Source organism: Balaenoptera acutorostrata, chromosome 2, assembly GCF_949987535.1.
Source record: "Balaenoptera acutorostrata chromosome 2, mBalAcu1.1, whole genome shotgun sequence".
Classification (NCBI taxonomy): domain Eukaryota; kingdom Metazoa; phylum Chordata; class Mammalia; order Artiodactyla; family Balaenopteridae; genus Balaenoptera; species Balaenoptera acutorostrata.
In genome coordinates, this window is record NC_080065.1 from 128180246 (window position 1) to 128201565 (window position 21320).

The 21320-nt window shown below is 42.8% G+C and overlaps 1 protein-coding gene across 4 annotated transcripts in view; it reads left to right on the forward strand.

Annotated features, from left to right (window-relative positions):
- The window catches only part of ARHGAP26 (Rho GTPase activating protein 26), a 472115-nt gene that overhangs the window by 384211 nt on the left and 66584 nt on the right, over positions 1-21320 (forward strand). For all 4 annotated transcript variants that reach the window (XM_057540933.1, XM_057540934.1, XM_057540935.1 and 1 more), the window contains exon 20: positions 11775-11928. In XM_057540933.1, coding sequence (XP_057396916.1) covers positions 11775-11928 — 154 coding nt within the window. The remainder of the gene's footprint in view (positions 1-11774; positions 11929-21320) is intronic.

Sequence of the window (21320 nt, forward strand, 5' to 3'; positions counted from 1 at the left end):
TGGTGCAACCGCTGAGGTTGTTTCAGATATGTTGCTTTTTTGAGTAAAGCCACTATAATCATCCTCATAGCTAAATCTGTTCATGTTCATGATTATTTCCTTATGATCAATTCCTGGAAGAATTTCTGGGTCAGCAGATAGGCACAGTTTTAGGGCTTTGACCCGTACTGGGATTGGCTTCCCTTCGAACAATAGCCTGTGTTCCCCTTAAGTATCTGGCTGGGGTCGTTCTTGCTGTGGTCTGTAACAGAGAACACTTGGAACAGGCCTGGCCTCACCCACATATGCCACAAACACAGCATCGAGCTGTGGGGTGAGATGCTTCTCATGTTTCCACGACAGCCACGGTCACCTAAGGTTTTGTACTAAGCAATGTACAGTGCAGATCAGGACAGATCAGACGATATTGGTAAATTCCTCTAAGCTTGAAATAGTGCCGAGTTTATGGTTAGATGGAAACAGAGGCAGCTCTGGATCAGGTCTTAAAGCATATTCTGGGAGCATGTAAGAAAGAAGATGGCGATTAGGAGAAAATCAATTAGATCCTTGCCCAAGATTAATTTTATCACACGAGGCAGCAGGTGAAAGTTAAGGATGTGTGAAAGCAGACGTGCCTAAGCTGCAGATCAAGCCATCCCTGTCTGCACACAGGGGACAGGAGGATGGGAGACGGGAAGACAGTGAAGCACTACATCTTCTCTCTGAACACAAGGAGACGCTCCCTGGAAACAGGGCTGGAATCTCCATATGCGCAGATATTTGTGGGGTGCTCAATTTTCCTCCCTTTCTCTGGAGAAAAATTTTCATTGCCAAGCACATAGGGGTGCGTGTATACATATACTTTTTAGAGTTGATTTTAGAAACCCTTATTTTCCTGGGAAATTAGAGTAATGTCCAGGCTGGCCTGGAAAGGCACCATAGGAGGAGTGGGTGAGTTGGTGTTGTGAGGAAGACTGGCCAGAAGCTGGAAGGTTCTGCCAGCTCTCGTCCCTCCTAGGTTGCGGTGCAGCCAACTTACCACCATTAGATGAGCAGGTCACAGTGTACTGTTTTCACACGCGAACCCTCCCCTTTGTCTGGTCTATGGACAAAGATAGAAGACTATCAAAGCACTTCGCTGAGTTTACTCTTTGGAGTTAAAATGCTGGGGAAGACTCTGCAGGTAATTTGTGGGGGAAAAAAAAATGCTGTATTTCCATACAGTGATGTTTTTCACATTAAGGCCTCTTGCCATACCTAGCTCAGTACTTCCCAAACTTGAATCATTTACACAGGCCTTCATTCACTCTTTGGGCCATAACCACATAACTTTTGCACTGTTGTTTGTTTAATATATTTATATAAATCAATTTGAAAGCAGCTCACTTCTTTACACGGCCTCATCCTACTCAGTAAAATTTCTACAGCGTGAATTTTATTGTCTTACTGTATTACTCTCTAATATACGTTAAAATAAATATGAAACTGTTCAGCCAAAAAATGTTCATCCACATTTGACCTTAGAATTGTTGTGTGTCCACCTGTGGAATACGTACCACAGTTTGGAGTCCACAGAGCTTGCTCTAAATTTCTGACTGGCTCAGATCCTTCTTCTTAACATAAACACACAAACTCAAGATTCCTTTGTCTGCTCAACTGGAACTGGGCTCAGATGTTGTCCGTTAGCTGTTTATATCACTGTGAACACTCGCCATTCATCTGTCGATTTCACGTTGTGCACTCTGGGTTCGTTGTGACACCTCTCCAGGTTTCACATGACCTTACCTTTCTTCAGATTCTTGCCACAGAGTAGATATCTTGTTACAGGGATCGCACCTGTGAGAACACACATGCACACACAAACACGTACACCTACACAATATCTCCATGTACCTCCCTTCTACCTTCAGACTTCATATGATACTGTCAGAACCTCATTTCCTATTATATCTGTGTGCCTACTCTCTTTTGAGTTCAGTTATGTTTTTCCTCCTCATTGGCATACTTGCAGTTTAATATTTTTTCTGTGATCCATGGGTCAGCCCTCTCTTCAGCCCCTAGTTGACATGCTTGATGCGCCCGAAGCTCCCAGAGTAGTTCCCTTGTGTGCTTCCCATCAGCACACGTTTTCCCTTCACCTCGCTGCAGTGCCCCTGCCCTGTGCAGAAGTTGGAGCCCATTCTTATCTCTTAGAAGTGAATCTATGCCAACACTCTGGCCTCAGATTGTCATGGAAGTATCTGGCATGTTAGTTGATGCTCACTGATGTGTGTTTTATTTTCCAGAAGGAGTTTTTCATTCTGTGTGGGTAGACCAGTTGTGTGCCCAGGCACCTCCGTAAATCTCGTCCACTTTAATCTGAGAGTGGTAGTGGAGTCTTCTCCAGGTGGCTTTTTCCTTTTCCCAGTGTTATGTCATCCTTATAACTGGTAATCACCCCATGAGGTAGGTTCTCATCATCCACATTTTACAAACAAGTAAACCAGGGCTCGAAGGGTTAAGCAGTCACACAGCTGGCGAATGGCAGAGAAGGGATTTGTACCCAGGTCATACCCCTTCCCCATGCCATGTTGTCACTTCTTGAGCTGCCAAAGTGAAAACCTTGCTAGACTGAGTTAAGGAAGCAATAAAAACCATCTGTCCCAGAGTCCAGCGTTGCCACGGAGGCAGTTGAACCACATTGAATGGGCTCCTCAATACGTGTGGTGGCAAGCAGGAGCCGCACGACGACCCCCCCATGTCACCCCAGCTCTGCAGCGAGCAGTGTGCATTCAGCAGTCACTTAATATGCTGGGCCAGGGCAGTCTCTCTCATTTGTGATCACTTTAGAACAGATGGAAGGAGGTTTTTCAGCTGTGCTGCCAGATGAATGGTAGCAAAGGAGATTACTGTTTAATCTCCAAGTTAACACGCAGATACATCATGCAGCAGAGACTGGACTGGTATGTCTAGGTGAAAGCTATACTTTTTCCAGGCAACTGCAGAAGGTAGAGCCAGAGGATTAGAGGGGACCAAGCACCCAGGTCTTGTACTTTTTAAGATTTCTTCCAAAAGATTGCAAGGTGACACTTATCACTTATTTTGTCCCGAATTTTTAGTACTTAACACAAGCATACCTCTTTTTATTGCACTTTGCTTTTTTTCACTTCGCAGATACTGCGCTTTCCACAAATTGAAGGTTTGTGGCAACACTGCGATGTCAGGTGATGGTTAGCTTTTTTTGGCAATAAAGTTTTTTGTAATTAAAGTGTGTATATTGTTGTTTTAGACATAGTGCTATTACATACTTAATAGACAACAGTGTAGGGTGAACATAACTTTTATATGCACTGGGAAACCCAAAAATTCATGTGACTTGCCTTATTGCAATATTTGCTTTATTGCAGTGGTCTGGAACCAAACCCAAAATATCTCCAAAGTATAGCTGTCCCAAGGTGTTAAAATATGTTTCTTGGAAGTGCGGTTCTTAGACTTGGGTGTGCATTAGAATCATGTAAGGAGCTTGTTGAAAGATACAGATGCCTGGTCTCCTCCCCAGTACATTCTGAATCAGGTCATGCCTGGAGCTCAGGCCTCTGTAATTTTAAAAGCACCCTGGTGATGCTGATGCCAGCTAAAGTTAGAGAAGCACTGGCTTGGGGAAGGGAGGGATGGTCAAGGTTGCTTGTCTTCTGTCATTAGCAGAGTGTCTCTTAGACTCTCTGTTGGGGTTTGGGGCAGCCTGGTGGTGGTTGGAAGCAGGGGCTCTGTAGTTTCAATGCTTTTTTTCAATGCCATCTCTATCACCTACCAGCCCTGAGACCTAGAGTCCATTACTTTTCATTTCTGAACCTCCATTTGTTCATCTGTAAAATCAATCACTAATAATAGCTTCCTTGGAGGGAAATTACCGTGATTAAGTGAGCCAGTGCATGTGAAGTACTTGACAATGGGCCTGGAACATACTCAGAACCTAATAAATGTTAGCTCAGATTACGATGATTACCATCAGACTATAGTCTTACTTTATGTTTGACTAAGAAAATATTCCCCCTCTGGAGCCTGCAGAGTCCAAAGGAGAGGCCCATATGTGAGGGTGATGCAGAGTCTCCCTGGCCCCAGAGAGAGTCCATTTGATGCTGGAGTGCCAGTACTTCAGCAGCCTGGGATGAGTTGTGCAGCCTTGGTGGGGTGGGAATGGATTCTTGGGCTTTATTTTACATGGATCTTGTTAACTGGCAGCTGGGATTATCGCTCTGATTAATTCTTTTAGTTCAGTTAATTCATCCTGGACCCTCTCCCAGACAGGCCCAGGGAGAGGTTGAGAATTCAGCTCATGTACTTAACATGTGTGTCTTCCTTGCTGAAAAATAACTGGGAATCCGTACTGTTCAGAGCTTTACGTAATACCTCTCTCGGAGCCATCAAAGCTGCAGCATGTGTCTTTTCTCAGGTTGCCTCTGCAGATCCTGGGCGCTCTGGACACACCTGTTTGTTTTGGCAGACGACATGTTTATCCACAGGGATTCCTATTGTCACACAGACTGTAAGGTGTAATGTAGTTCTTATCTTAATTATGTATGGTTACCACGTGTGAGTGAGAACCGCGTAGTTGATGCGGCCCTTAAAAAATGATGCCGTGGAAAGCTCATGGCAGGAAAAAAGTTCAAGGTAGAGCATTAAATAAAAAAGAGCATATTCCAGCCTCTCATCTCTGGCATTATCACTATGTGAAACAGGTATTGTAGCATTAGGCATTATGTAATCCCACCTCGTTAAAAGAAAAAAATATGTGTCTGTTTCTACGTATAGAAAAACAACTGGACTTTTACACACCAAAATACATCTAGGATATTTGTATGCTATTCTGTACTTTTCAGTTGGAGAGGAATGCATATTTATTATGTATTGCCTAATTTTTACATGGTAAAAACAAAACTCTCTAATCATACACTCCATTTACTATCTCAAACCCATTTTGCAATGAGTCATGGCATAAAAATAAGTAAATATATCATTTTCTTCTTTCTCATGAGCATTGGTGTAAGCAGTCTGTATGTGGGCTTCCTCAGATACCGGGGAACCATAGACTAAAGGGAGAGTGTCCCTCCTGAAAAGTGAGTTCTCAGGGAAGAAGGAGGGCTGTGTTGTGAGTAGCAGAGTGTCTGCTTACCTGTGACCATTCAGTTCCCTGTCCAGCCGTTAATTAGAGGCGCATTCCTACACCGTGGTTTTTGAAATGCTGTTTCAGGAGAGGCTCCCCACTGTACCTCCATGTCTCATCCCTGTGAATCACTTCCGTCCTGGGCCAGCCACAATGACTTCCCCATTCTTTCGTGCACTCCATTCTCATTGGCATTCTTTCCCTTTGCAAAGCAGAGGGTTATTATGGGCACTATGGGGAGAGAATGTCAGTCAGTCCACAGGGGGCCAAAATCAGTGGTGGTTTTGCTGAAGACAACCTGCCAGAAGTTGTGATATCATGTCCTGCATCTAGGGTCCAAACAACCTTGACCACATTTTTCACTTATCACCTCCCTGTTTAGTCCATCATTGCCCCAACTACATTTTAAGATTATTTTTTAAAACATTGCCCAACCTGTTTTCATGTGCTCAAATATGCTGCCCAAACTACTTCTTAAGATTATTTTTATCCTAGGGACTGAGGCTGGGTCAGTATGAAATCAGACCAGCTCAGATTTTAGTGGGGCTTGGCACGCCACTCTTATCAGGAGCAAAAGCTACAGAGGAGAAAAATTGCTTTAGAAAGTCTGATTCCAAGCTTCCTGTGTACTTGGGTGTTTCCCAGAGATGGTAAACTCAGAAATTGCTGTGCACTCATTTTTTATTGCAAAATTCATTAAGCTGCTATGCTATTATCATTCTGTCTTGTCAAGATGATACATTACAGACTTCATTGCAAAACTTTAACGAGCAGGAGAAAGTACACCTCTCGCTCCACCATAGCCTGGGAAAGCCTCTGGGCGTTTTGCTTTTGCAAAACGTTTTGCTTTTAATATTTTTGGTGTAACGCCCTGGGTCTCTGCAGAACCTCCATCTGTCTTGCGATTCCCTTTTCTTCCTGTTTGATCATGTGGAGAGTGAGTTCCCTCCTTTGGGCTCTGTGAGGCATCAGGAGCTGCTGTTAAAGATCAGTCGCCTTCCCTCTTCTTTCTGACAGCTAGTCTGAGACCTCATGGAAAGCTGAGATATCAGCCTCTATGATGACAGACTTCTGTGCGTGGTGAGAAACCTCCCTCAAAGTGGCATCGAAGGTCTGTGTTTCCTATTTACCCTCCAGCTCTGAGTATTCGGTGGGCCAGACGTGTTCAGGCCTGCCGAGCCAGGCGGATTTGGCTGGGCTCTGCATGTGCGTTCCTGGCCTCGCCTCTGAGTTCTGTGATCAAGAGACCCTGCGTCTTGTATGTGGCACGCTTGTCATCAGAGCGAGCGGGAATCACTTGGTAAATATGGAAAGTGAAGGAGCTTAGCTCCCAGATTTCCATGGCAACCCCCAGAACAAGTACAATATCACCAAAATTATTCTGTGGTTGCTTTTTTTAGTTGCAGTGATTTGGTTGCATACTCATGTTTTTCCGCTCCTGATTTGTACAAAAAACACAGACTCTGCCCACTGTAACTAGTACTTTGGTTTCAAGGACGTAAGTGGTCCCTGCCCGAAGCACCTGAAAAATTCAGTCACACAAAACTGCCTCCTGTGTGCTAACAGAATACATTCTGATGGTTTGTGTTGCCTTATTTATGTTTATTATTTATGTCATGACTGTTGTGGAGCTTTAATCTCTACTGTGCATGGCCTGGGCACCAGGAATGTATGAGCTGACACTGACTCACCGGTCATCGTCATGGATGCTTGATGTAGTCTGTGAGGGCAGACGTGGCCCTGCCCTTCAGTAGTGTGCGTTTTTGAGGACCAAGTCCACATCCAGTTTGTCACTCCTTGGAGAACACATGTTCATGAAAGCATCCAACATGTTACCCATGCATGTTTACAATTGTTTGGGCTTTTATTTTATCATTTCTTTGTTTCTGGGCTCTTGTTTTCTGTGACTAATATGAAGAGAGATTCTTGTTGACAAACATGCCTGAGGAAAGCAAGCATTCTCACTGCCTTCAACCAGTTCCAGAAGACTCTTGTATTGGGGGCATTCTTTCTGTTTTGGCCATTTGATCTTGTCGATTTGACTCACAGCTGGTTGTTGTTTTCCTTTTTCAGCCCACTAGCCTGTAATTTTTTTTTCTTCAGCAATATAATTGCCATCAGTCCTTCTTTATACCTTCTAATGCGGATGCCAGAGCTGGTTTGAATCATCAGTGACTCAGAGAAGTCCAGCTCTGTATTTGAATGATTTGGTTAATTAAAAAAAAAAAAAAATCTTTTAGGCTGCCTGTTCTCATTCTGTTTTTCTGTCAGGAGCAAGTATTCATTTGCCCACCTGACAGAAGTCCTCCTGTTTTGAGTGACATTACTGAATCATTTTCTCTTTATTTCTTAATTGATTGCAAATGCTTTAGAATTTGTCGTAGTATAGTTTGCCTTAACCACTAAACATTTGATTTGCTATTGATTTTACTCCCCACTCCTTCTCTGGAATAATCACCTTCCTACTCACCCTCAGGAAGGATTGTCAGCATTTCAGCTTAGACATCTGTCTGCTTAGAAGCTCTCAGTCTCATTACGTGAGGTCTCCTGTCAAAGAAAACTGTAGTGATCTTGTAGTCAGAGAGTGCCAGGTTTCCAGATTTCCTTATCATATGGCCCATTGAGGGATATCAGTAAAGAGTCTGCATCTTAGGATGCATATTTGGCTATCTTGTCTGCAAAACTATGAAATATTATGGTTAATATTTTGGCTATTAATTAATTTTCTCTTTGGACAAAAAACTCCTTTCCCTGATCTTTTGTTTTTGTTGTTGTTTTGTTGTAGGTTACACCATATGTGACGGGTCCTAGATATCTAAATATAAGTCAAAATATAATCTCAAAAAGAATTTATTTCTTTAAAAAAGAATTCTGTGTCCTCCAGTAAATGAATACTAGAAATCCTCAGGCTCAGTTTGGGTGTAGCCACCTGTTTTATTCTATTGACTTTGCCAGTCCAGGGAGAGTCGAGTCCTCATTATCCACCCATATCCTCGTTCTCTTGTGGGTTTACAGGAGTTTGGGATTAACACACACTACTCTACATAAAACAGATCATTGACAGGAGCCCACTGTATAGCACAGGGAACTCTACTTAATATTCTGTAATAACCTACATGGGAAAAGAATCTGAAAAAGAATAGATATATGTATATATATAACTGAATCACTTTGCTGTACACCCGAAACTAACACAACATTGTAAATCAACTATACCCCAATATAAAATTTTTTAAAAGTAAACGAGAAAAAAAAAGAAAAAAACAAATATGTTCCACATGCTACAGCCTTCCTCATTAGCTCGTGGAGAGACCCAGTCTATAATACTGTAACGGGAGATATGTTCTTAAAACTTTTACCTAAGTCCATTTTTTAGAATCAGATCTTTTTATGAGCATTAGGATTCTGATAAAATATTTTATAAAGCAAAGCATCTTTATATAACTTTTTTTTATTGTGATTTCAAAGTGTTGTCTGTCACATGCGCAATCTTAGGTTGCCTATAGTCTACTGAGAAAGGTAGACCTATGAACAAGTGAATATGTGCAAGTTGACCAATACTCTAGTATACATCTGATTAAAATACCAACGAATTAGTGTCAGAGTCTGGTGTCTGGGGGCAGGGTTTGGTATCCAGGAGGAGCTCAATAAATATTTATTAAATAAATGAAAATCGAAGAAGGTTTCATTTCAGATACTCTGTTTTTCTAATGCATAGTAAGGCAGAAAAAAAAAAGTCCTGATAATATTTTAGAAAAGCTAATATTCTTTTAGTATGACATTATTTTTAATTCATAGAATTATAACCCTCTCATGGGCAAGTAAATGTAATCACAGAGAACTATGAGCTTTACTTATACTCTTCTGTTTCCTATGAATTCAGATTATTATGTCCTGCAAACTTGGCCTCAAACCAGAGTTAATAAAACTCTTCATCTCTCCTACCATATGAAGCAGAATACGTCGCCCCTTAACTTTTTATTTTCTGGAACATATTATCGTTAGTCACTAATAGTCTTTTTTTTTTTTTTTGCTGATAAGAATGAATAGCAGGAGCAGCATTTGTTAAACCAAATCTAATATGAAACTGACTCTTTCTTGTGAGTAAATTTGAATTTTGAAACAGTAAAACAATAAGGTTTAATATAAAGCAAAATAAATTTCTTATGTTTATGATCTGCCAATTTCCCAGAAAAAGTTTTGTGGTGACTTTAGTTATATACCAGATACATTAAAATCACCAATGGACAACACATCTTTTATTCAGGTGCCATCTGAAAGTTTTAAAAATTTGTTGACTTAATATCACTGAACTGTCCACTTTAAAATGGTTAAAATGATACATTTTCTGTTGTGTGTATTTTACCATAATTTTTTAAAATGTATTGTTTGAAGATTTTTAGGTTTTATAAAGGTATTGTATTAGCATAACAATGAAAAATTTAAAAGACCACCTCTAATCTCATTATCCTATCAAGCAATATTTACATTTTTATTTTCTCTTCCTGTTGTCTATAAACATAATTCCACATAGCTTCAATATAATTTGCCATTCTTATCTTTTCATACTAAATTTCAATTTTATGATTCATAGTTATACTTTTTAACATTGTATTCACAAGGTTTCATTGAGTTGGTCAATTTTTTAAATTGGTGAAAAATTGGAAATAACCTGAAATAAAGTATTGTAAACATCTTCATAAATACAGCTTTTTTTTTTCTACTTAAAAAAAAAAAAAAAAAGAATACGTCTCCACTGAGCCCCAACGAAGTGTCATCTTTACTCCCCTTGGAATGAAGGTAGTCCTGGGCTCCTCACACTTTTTCAGGAGTCTTGATATGAGTATTTCGTCCAAAGGAAAATTTTACTTATACTGATTCATACTGATAAATGGCATATCCATTCCCTCAATGATCCTCTAATTATGTAATTTTAGAGTTGTTTTTTTTCCTGGTAGCAAGTACCCATTTGCAGGCCCTGTTAGTCCTCCTACATCTTGGCTCAATGTAACTCTTTTGATTTCTCTTTCTTTGTTGTTTCTCTTTGGAACTCAAGCTTTTGAAATACGAATAGTTCTAAACCTCAGGAATCAATAATCTACTTTTTTCAAAATCTATTTAGAGTTCAGGAATCTCCCATAAGCCTCACGGGGTTTTTAAGTGTTCTGTAGGGCTTCAAACATGGCATTGAGAATTTGCCAAGATACTAGGTGGTATTGGTGTATACATGTGTGTTTGTGTGTTTCTGTATGTGTGTACCTAATGTGAAGATTACTCTAACATCATTTCATAAGCATATTATATTTTTACATACATGAGTAGTGCAAGGGAAGAGTATTTTTTATCATGACCTCACCCCCTTTATTGCCTAAAGAGAGCCAGGTTCACTTGTTGACCTCTAAACTACCATAGCAGCGAGCCTAGTCTTCTTCTTAGGGATATGGTATACCTCTGGCTCATTTCAGAAAGGTCCATTGAGGATTAACCCAGACATGACATTTCTTGATACGTAAACTGATTGCCCAAAACATCAGTTGATTCCAATATGGTGTATCTGTAAGGAATGTGGAACAAGAATGACATTGTATGTCTCTAATGTTTTGCTGCAGCAGTGGTGCCCATGCCATTTGGCTAAATCATCCCCAAAGTGTTTTCTTCAGTGCATGGTTCCAAGTTTTTAAAGATGTGAAGAAACAGAAAGTTCTTTTCTTTGAGCAAGGTTCTGAAGTTTACAAAACGCATTCTTGCATGTGATCCCACTTGATCCTCATGACAGCTCCCCGAGCTGTGTAAGGCATTTCTCATGCTCCCTATTTTATAGAAGCATTAACCAAGAAACAGAGAGTCAAGGGATATTCCCTGACTCCATACAGCCAGTCAGTGGTAGGAACTCAGGTTTTCTCCCTTCTGACTTGGTAATATTCTCCAAGCACTAATGTGACTGCTTGGAACATGGACTCAGTTTTGTATATGCAGACTACTCTGTAGTCCTTACAGATCTATTGATCAAAGAACTAACTGGAAGCTCAACATCAAATACTTGGAGCTAGAAGCAACCCAGAAGAGTCTATCTGGGGAGTGGTCAGGGGTTTAGACTGCAGAGCCATAAGGAAGTGGATGTCCAAAGAGTAGATATTTTATGGCATGGTACTATAGGGTCACAGGTAGGACATGGCTTAGGCAAGTAAGACCATGCTGGGGGCAGGAGTTTTAGAATAAAGGGTGAATGTCACCAAACCAAGAGGATATGATTGATTGCAAGGGGGCTTTGAAGGCTCTTTCTGTTCTGACCATCTGCCAGTCCAAAGAAGACACAATTCATGGTGTGGTGGTGGGTCCAGTCTTAGGAAAAGGCTGGTCATATGAAAGGGGAGATGTGTCCTGTCAAGGGAGATGTGTCCTGTCTGTCAAGGGAGATGTGTCCTGTCAAGCGGAGGACGGAGTTTTGCTCTAAAGTTTCAAGTCACCTGTCACTCTTGGGCTCTTCCTTTCCCACTTGTAATTCTTATCCTTTCCTATGTCCTTTTCGTAGCCTCATTGGCACCAGAGAGCTCCATCTAATCTCTTTATTTGTAAACTTTTGTATAGGTAGGAGCAGACTATCCCTATGGAATAATATTAATATGGGGTTTGTGGCTTTTTCTTCCCCCAGAGGAACAAAGAAACAGCCTCATCGACTCCAGTTTGGAATCTGTCGTCTCATCAAATGCAAACAGCATCCTTAATTCTAGCAGCAGCTTACAGCCCAACATGAACTCCAGTGACCCAGACCTGGACGTGCTCAAACCCACCCGGCCCAACTCGCTGTAAGTATGACGTCTGGCTGCCGGCCACAGGGCGCCCTTGGTCAGCCATTCTGCCCAGCATGTGCTCTCTGGCCCTATCTGACTTTGAGTATTGTCCCATGAACCTGGTTTAAACCTTCTCCCTCAACTTGGAAGCTTGGCTAAGTTTGTTTTGGATTTTTTAAGCATCATCACCTCAAAGGGGAATCATTATTTGTAACATACTGCTTCTTGGCCTTGGTGATGTTTGATTTACCATCCTGCTGAGATGGCTTTGGTGATGGCTCATTGCCTGTGCTGGCTGCTGGGCATGAAAAGCAATTTCTTTTAGTTTTACAAACATCCGGGCACTGTAGTAGCTCAGTAGATTGGTAGCTAAGTCTGCTTCACTCATTTGTGTTGTCACAGTTTCCCTTCTCCCTGACTATGTTGATTATGTTTAGTGCTATCTCTGTGTCCACTTCCAGAAAAAATAGCTCCCAGGTGCTCTTCGAGCCTTCAACTCCTCAAACCTTAGCATGACCGTGATCACAGAGCAAATTCTCTAAAGGAGAAGAACCTCTGTTGCTTCATTCTTGGGTGTTGAGCACCCACAGCTGAGACAGGCAGTTTTGAGGCTGGTTGTCCAACCCTCCACGGAAACTAGATCTACTCTGCTTGGGCCAGAAAGTTCTCTTTTGTGGTTACATCCCACATTACTTAGCCTGCTTCTTCAGACCACCCCATAAATCTTGTCCACTAGAGCCTTTGCATAAAGAATGTGAGGCCATGACAAAACAGCTGGACTCTCCGGCCACAGTTGTATAAGACTCAGGAAGAACAGAGTTGACTTTGCCTTTCTCTGGTGAAAATAGTTTGAGGTTCGGCCACAAATTGCCTTCAGGACAGTTGTTTCTCTTGGTGAGACCCCAGGATGTCAGAACCTTTTCCTGCCCCTCTCCCTGCTGTGGTTGTATGATCGCGCTCCGCCATTCTATCGTGCTAACATAGTTACAGATCTGCAAAATGGGTCTAACAATTTTTGCCTTAGAAGGGACTAAGGGATATTAAGGTTTGGAAGGAAAAATGACTCTAAAATGGATATGAGGCACTTAGAAAATGCAGCAACAGTGTAAGATGGAATTGTACATTGAGAAAATCAGGTCTCTTTTTAATTGTTGGCAGCTTTAAGTCCTACCTTGATATTCAAGAAATGTAATTACCTGTTATCAGGTAGATGATGTGTTTTTTTTTTACCAAGAACTAGCCTCAAATGCTCAGAATAATTTAACTTGTTCAGCTTGTGGGCGGTGAGTCCTTTCTGGTTCTCCACGGCCAAACTTGCCTGTGGAGCCTCCCTTCCTTGATGGATGGCTCTCTCGGGTACTCCTAGAGCCGTTTTCCTTGCAGTTGCTGAAGTTATGTGTTGCTCAGCATGAGCAAGGTTGAATTTCTAGCCCAAGTTGCTTAACACTCCCTGATTTTAGCCGGCGGCACCAACTAGTGGTCTTTAATCCTTGTTTTCAGCTGCTGGGGGGCTGGGAGCCCCCCAAGTCACCATTGAGTACAGTGTGTCCAAAGAGGCTGCTTTGGCAGCTATGTGGAAATGGGGGGTTAGGTCTTTTAAACAGGTCACGGAGGAGGGGGCTTGGGATTTTTTATTTTTCAGTTGTCTAGATGTGATTTGTTTTACATAAAACACTGGGGGTCACTTTGCCTGCTTCACACCATCCACCAGACGCCATCCCTACCTGGTGTATGTTTCGGGGGGCTTTCCAAGGAAGGGAGGATGAGGCCAGCAACCGTCCACTTGTTTGCCTCTGGTGGAGGTAGGAATGTGGGTGTGTTTCCCACAAGACTGTTGTCCTCCAAGCCGAGTGAATCGCTAACTGATACCTGGAAGTCTTGAGCTCCAGGAAGGCTGCTCTTGAGGTGGAAGCAGTGCTGACACCAGCGTTTGCCGTGGACCTGATGAGGGCCATGCCGTCAGCCCTGCACACTCTGCAGCTGGTTCTCCACCCATTGCTGAAACCCAGGCCAGGAGTTGTTGTCGCCCAGTTAGTGCCTACCAGATTTTTTCTGCCTGGGATTGGCCTGGCCTGGGATTGGACCACCGACAGATGGATGAGCGGTCATCCCGGCAAATGGAAGCCACAATACTTCCCTGAGTCAGTGAATTCTGAGGCACCCTCTGCCATGGTGCTTGGACTCAGTTGCAACCAGCCGAGACCACTTGGGTCTCAGCCTCGGTCCTGGACCCTTTCATTCCTTCCGTCGTTGTTCGCTTGGAGGTGCACAGAGCTCCTTGAATGGGGACACTTAATGACGCAGATGAAAACACGAGACCAAGTCAAGGGGTGGGGGATTACCGTTACCTTGACTGTAAATTAGGCACAACGTGGGGAAACCAGTCACCAGAAAACTGTCCGTTCTTTTTATTTCATTCATTTGTTTTTCATTGTTTTCATAATGACTGGAATGATCCTTCTGACCACATAACAATCATAATGAAAGAAACTTGTTTGTGACTCAGCACCCCTTGGTACTTTGGAGGCCACATTTTGCTGTCTCCTTGGTAAATCTTTCCTAATTCTCCAAGGAGATGAGGGTCCTCTTGTTTGTGTGGACATAATGATAAATCAGGCATCAGAATCAGAGATGCCACCATTTCAGGCTTGCCAGGGCAAGGCTGCAGGGATCCTATCTTTGGCAGGTCCTCAGCTGGACCTCTTGAGGTAGCCGTCTCTCCTAAAGATCAAAGGACACTTGGTGAGCTGAGACCAAAGTTTAGCTCATCTAAAATGGTCAGCAAACATTGCTGACCTGGTTTATGCTCAGAACTCTGCTGAGCTACCTGGGGTAAAGGAGAAAAAGAGGATTCCTGGCCTCCCCGGGAATTTACACTCTGGCTGAGGAGGAAAGATGGTGGTAAATGGCAGTGCTAAATGGGGCTTAGAGCTTATAAGTGCATTTAGAGTTCAACAACTCTTAACTGGGTATCTGTTAGGTACACAAACCGGTCGGTGTCGGGAAAAGTGGAGTAGATGAAGTGTGAGGTGGGCACCAGGTAAGATGATATGGGTGGATGAAGAGCATTTCAGGTAAGGGGGTGAGAGAGGCAGAGATAATCCAGGATGGAGAAAAACAGTCTACAGACGTGTGTTGGGGGAGGGGGAACTTAGTTCTTCCCCCACCACGACCACCAAAAAAAAAAAAAAAAAAGATTGAACCAACCGTTAAGGTTGATCAGGTCACTTCACACAAAAATCCAGATTTCATGCTGGAACCACTAGACATCCACACACACACACACAAAATAATGAATTTAGACACAGACCTTACAGCATTCACAAAAATTAACTCAAGATGGACCATAGACCTAAATGTAAAATGCAAAACTATAAAATTTCTAGAAGACAACATAGGAGAAAATCAAGGTGTCTTTGGGTTTGGCAAAGACTGTTTAAAGACAACACCAAAAGCATAATCCATGAAAGAAAAAATTGGTAAGTTGGACTTCATTTAGGCTAAAAGCTTCTGCTCTGCGAACGACATTATTAAGAGGATGAAAAGCCAAGCCACAGACTAGGAGAAAGTATTTGCAAAACACATATCTGACAAAGGACCAGTATACTAAATATATAAAGAACTCTTAAAATGCAACAGTAAGTAAACAAACCACCCAGTTAAAAGCTGAGCAAAGGATCTGGACAGACACCTCACCAAAGAAGGCACACAGATGCAAATAAGCATATGAAAAGATGCTCAAGATCTATGTCATTAGGGAACTGCAAATTAAAGCAATGAGATATCATTCCACACTTATTAGAATGGCTAACATCCAAAACACTGACATCAAATGCTGGTGAGGATGAGGAGCAACAGAAGTCTCATGCCTTGCTGGTAGGAATGCAAAATAAGAAAGCCACTTTGAAAGACAAGCTGACGGTTTCTTATAAAACTAAACATAGACTTATCACACAAAACGATCAAGCGATCACACCCTTAGGTGTTTACCCAAATGAGTTGAAAGCTTAGGCCCACAAAATCCTGCCCACAAATGTACATAGCAGCTTTATTCATAATTGCCAAAACTTGGAAGCAACCAAGTTGTTCTTCAGCAGGTGAACGGATAACCAAACTGTGGCACGTCCAGACAATGGAATATTATTTGGTGATATAAGGAAATGAGCTATCAAGTCATGAAAAGACTTGGATGAACCATAAATGCATATTGCTAAGAGAAAAAAGCCACTCTGAAGAGACCACAGTATGGTATGATACCAACTATATGACATTCTGGAAAAGGCAAAACTATAGAATCAGTAAAAAGATTAGTGGGCAGGAAGGACACAGGGCATTTTTAGGACAGTGATACTCTTCTGTATGATATCTAATAGCAGATATTACTAAATGCATAATGCAAGACATTATGCATTTGTTGAAACCCATAAAACCCATAGAAAAGAAAGAGTGAATCCTAATGTAAACTGTGGACTTTAGTTAATAGTTAATAATAATAGCAATAATAATAATGTATCAGTATTGGTTCACCAGTGGCAATAAACGTACCACACTACTGAAAGGTGTTAATAACAGGGGAAACTTAGGGAAAGGGGAGAGTTCTATGAAAACTCTAAGTTATTTTGAGCAATTTTTCTGTAAACCTAAAACTGCTCTAAAAAGTAGTCAATTAGTAAATTGTTTTTTAATCTAGATTTCCAGCTTCTTCTGAAAAGTTAAAAGATTTGGCCACACTAAATTCATATGTTGCTTGGTGACAGATGATACTCCTCTTTAGTCACTATCTTCTTACGGGCCCACTTCACTCTTTTCTGTCTCCAAGGCCTGTGATAAATTAAATACGGCCAAAGAATCTTTGCAGCCCCTCCCATTAAGAGGTGGAGTCCTTGAATCTAGGCCGGCCTTTACCCTCTGACTTGATTTGATCATTATGTGACTTCCAAGCCCAGGCCACAAGGCCTTGCAGCCTCCCATCTCCTCTTGGAACCCAGCCACCGTGTAAAAAGTACAGCCTAGCCTCCTTGAGGAGGAAGGACTGTTAGAGAGAGGAGGCCCGCTGTCCCAGCCAAGCCCAATGCCCAGGCCATCAGTCAGCTAATGCAGCCTCATGAGTGAGTCCAGGAAAGACCAACAGAAAAGCTGCCCAATTACCCCACAGATTCGTGAAAAATAATACATTGTGGTTGTTCTAAGGCACTGAATTTGGGCCAGTTGTTTCAGCAATAGTTAACTAACACAAGTCAGAGTCACGGGCAGCTTTCTTGGGATGGCGCTGGGCGGCCTGGGTCAGGTATGGCAGATTCTCACTGTAGCATAGTGGCACGTGGAGATTAGCCTTTCCATTTTCAGAATCTTCTTTGAAAGAAAATGACTCATAAATGAGATTCTAAGAAGTTCAGAAACAAAACAAAACCCATAGCTGATGGCTGAGGCATGGAAAGCAGGAAGCCCTAGGTTTTAACCTTGGCACCAACATTGACTGACTGGCTGGTGCTCTTCCTCAGCCCTGAACATGCCCCTGAACGTGCCCATTGCCCGCTCCCGGTGGTGGAAGGAGTGGGGCTGACCTGTCTCTAAGAACGGAGGTCATTCACTGGGTGCTTAGAAAGGACTGCAGAAATAAGTCACTCTCTCCTCTCCCAGTGACCAACAGAGATGGCCTCGTGCCACCGCTTTTCTGGGAGATAGTGATTTTTAAGGAGGAAGTAAACAAATGCTGAGAAAGAAGTCAGGGGACGTCCCACTAGGGACTTAAGATACTGCAGTAATTCCCCCAAATTAAGACCGACTAGGGGAATGCTTTATTCAAACCGCTGGGGTAGGGATGGAGGGGCTTGTTAGGATTGAAAGAAGGCCAGGAGAGCAGGGGAAGATTCCAGCAATGGAGGAACCCAACCTTGGAGTTCTCCCTGCTTAAGTGGTCCCCACCCCTAAAAAATAACTCACTGCCCAGTAGCCCCATCAATAAAACTAATTTTTCTCATCCTTTCCGCTTAACACACACACACATGCATTTCCAAGTTATTTCTGGTTACCTAAAAGATGTGTGCATGCCAGACGCCTTCAAATTCTGCCAGAGTCAACCGTCCTCTCTGGTTTTAGTGGCCAGTGAGAGGCGGCAAGAGAACAGTGCCTGGAATTCAGAGGATAAACAAGGCCTGCTTCCAGGCAGAGTTGTTTCTCTGAAGCACTGTTGGCTCCTGCTGCATTTGATTCAGCGGCTCTCATCTCATCTGAAACCTGGGGACAGCTTGCCTGGAGAGAGATCTCTAAAATTTTACTTCTGTTTTACTTATTCAGTCAAAATTCACTCAACAAATATTGTTGAACACTGACTGTGGGCCAGGTGTTATTCTGAGTGCTGAAGATAGAGTGATAGAAAGATTAGAGTTTCTGCTCTCATTGATTTTATATTCTAGTAAGGTAACATCAGTATCTCAAATATCAAATGTTGAGAAGTTCTGTGGAGAAAACCAACATAGAGTAAAGGAGGTACAGATTTGGAGGGGAAGGAGGCAAGTTACTTTAGGACTTTCTGCCTCAGTTTCTTCATCTGTAAAATGGGGTCATCATACCCTCTGCAAAAATGTGTTGTGACAGTTAAATGAGATCACCTTTTGTCATACCATTTACATGTACAGCACTGTGAATGGCAGTTATCGGTAATGACTCAGAGGCCCTCTTCCACACCATCCTTTCTCTCCCTCTATTCCGTCAACCCTGCTGTGTATTTTTCGGGTGCAGAGAGATGTCCCAGGCTGTTCTGCTCATCTCTCCGCACAGGCTTCCTATCTTGGTAGCCTGGAGCTCTCTGTCAGGTCAGTCTTTGAGTATCAGTGAAAAGGAGGGGACTTCTACTGTAGAGGCAGGTGCTGCCCCACCTTAAACCTAGACCAGCTGGGGTAGGCAAGCCTGTTCCTGAGACATGTGGGAACCTCCACATCCCGTGGGGTACCTGATAAGCTGCATGCCTAGCTGTTATTTACTGGGACCAAATGAATCACTAAAGGAATAAGAGGCATTAGACAACTGATAACTAATGGCATATTTTTTAAAGTAATTTTACCATCTAAGTGCTATGTTATGCCAAAAGAGTTACACCCAAACAGGCAGCTATGATTTTGCTCCAGTGATCTTTATTTTGTCATTCTTTGGGATGCAGGGATTTGAAAGAGGAAGTTTTCCTCTGTGGTTGAGTCAGTTCGCTGTGGGAAGAGGATCTTTCCTGTTAGATTGAGGTACTGTTTCTCACCTACCTCCAAGCAGAAAAGGTCTCTTCAGACAGTTTTGCCTGAAAATTTGGTGGTATTCCCCACCTTGAAAAATAGCTCAAAAGCGTAATGATTTTTCACGAGGAGTCATTTGCCTTTTCTTGTTACTCCTCACCACCCCCGCAGTGGCTCCAGCCTGCTTGGTCGTGGTTGTCTCTTGGACAAGCCCAGAACCATCCCTCTTACATCTCAGGCTCCTGGGGCCACCATGGCCACAGCTCTTCCAAGTACCAGGCCAGCTTCCCTTGACATTTGCAGAGATTCGTCACTGACATGACCCACATTCTTGTTTCCTGAGAGGCCTCCCGTCAGCTTTTCCCATTCCCCAGCCAAGATCTCCCGGGCCAGTCAGGAGCCCAGCTGGCTTCACTTGGTCGAGGGTGGAGATTCCTGCCCGGTGACCCATCCGATTTTTATTGGATAAATGTGTTTGGTTATTAGCGGTTCTTCTTTTTTTCACAGAAAAATTGATCAAGGCAGGCCTCACGCTTCATGACCCAGCAGGATTTCTTTCCCAAGCACCAGGGCTGTCCGTGGGCTTGGATCTCTCCAGCCTGTCAGCAGAGCGGGTATGGGAGGAGGCGGGGACTGGACATCATTCCAGTGCTCGGCCAGCATCCCCGTTTTCCAGCAGAGTGGAAGTCACAAATGGAACAATGTTTTCCTTCACACAGATTGTTTTCTTCCCCCCTTTATGAGCTAAAAGCATATAAAGGGTCTGCATTTTCTTCTGTAAACTAATTAATCTTACCAAATAATCTTAAACAGTTCCCCCCATTTGCCATGACATGGAGTAGATGCTGAAGCCTTGGGGTTTAATTAAACATATGAACGAACGAATTTCATTCTGGATTTAGCTGCATTTTATATGTGTAAGTAGGTGTTAGGCATTTTAAATCTCCAGTTTTTGGTAGTGTCTTTAGGGAACGAAATAGGCTTAAGATTTTACATGGCTTTCAACACTATTATGCCTGTAAGTGGACTTGGAAGGAACTCTGAAAGGCCGTTTTTCTCTCTTTGGGTTAGATCTGGGATTGTTTGTCTCCCTCCCTGTGTATATAATTTGGAGGAATCTTATTGGTTGATCCAGATCCTAAGTTGGGTAAATTAAAATCATATTAGAGTTCAAGTACTGCTTTTTAAACCTTTTTAGTCAGTCTGGAAAGCAGATGCTTCCTTAGCTAGGAACACATTTCTAGTTGGAAACAGCCTTGGGGTCTTATTTTTAATGCCTTCTCTGCATTAAGAATATAGAAAACCATGTACTGTAGTCTGCTTTGGTCTCTGCATGCTGCTCTTCCAGGGCAGGGTCTTAGCTCAGCACAGTGTTTGCCAGAGTGTGGCCCCATGACCAGCATCATTGGTGTCACCTGGGAGCTTGTTAGAAATGCATGTTTTCAGGCCCCACCCAGACTTATTGGGTCAACAACTCTGGAGGAGGAGCCCAGCAATCTGTGTTTTAACAAGTCCTGCAGGTCTTTCTGACACATGCTCAAGTCTGAGAACCGTGGTCATAATGCGTTAGGCTGATAGACTTCCACAAGAAAAAAATCTGGATATACCTCAATGTAAAACTCGCAGGGCCAAGCGTGTGTCATCGCTGGCACTTTGATTGTCCCTGCAGTGATAACAGTAGTGGAGCTTAAGAGCACCCTGCCCTTGGCCCTCAGGGGAACCCAGTTAGCTCACCAGTGCTATACTTTACAGCTCACCAGGGAAGCCAGCCAGCTGCTTTGCAAATGCTTGCCTTTTGGTCGTAAATCAAGAGAGGGTGAGTACATCAATTAATCAAGCCAATAGATATTTTTATTGAGCACGTACTATGTGTGTAACACGAGAAAGTCAAGACCCTTGCATTGACAGAAGGAGAGATCTCAGGGTGGGTGGTACTGAAAGTGGTGGGTCAGCATCAGCAGGTACAAAAGATGTGAGACTTCTGGGTCAGCATTCCCCAAACTGAGGCAGGAATGGGAGACAGGTGGAAAGAATGGAGTTGGACAAAGTTCAACAGATTCTTGACAAGAGGACTTCTGTGCCTTTAATATGTCCGTTGTGAATCTCCCAAGGGGCAGGTCTTATGCTGCATTTCCTAAATGTATTTGACCACAGAAGATGGTTTTACAGTGCTTCTCTTCAGCC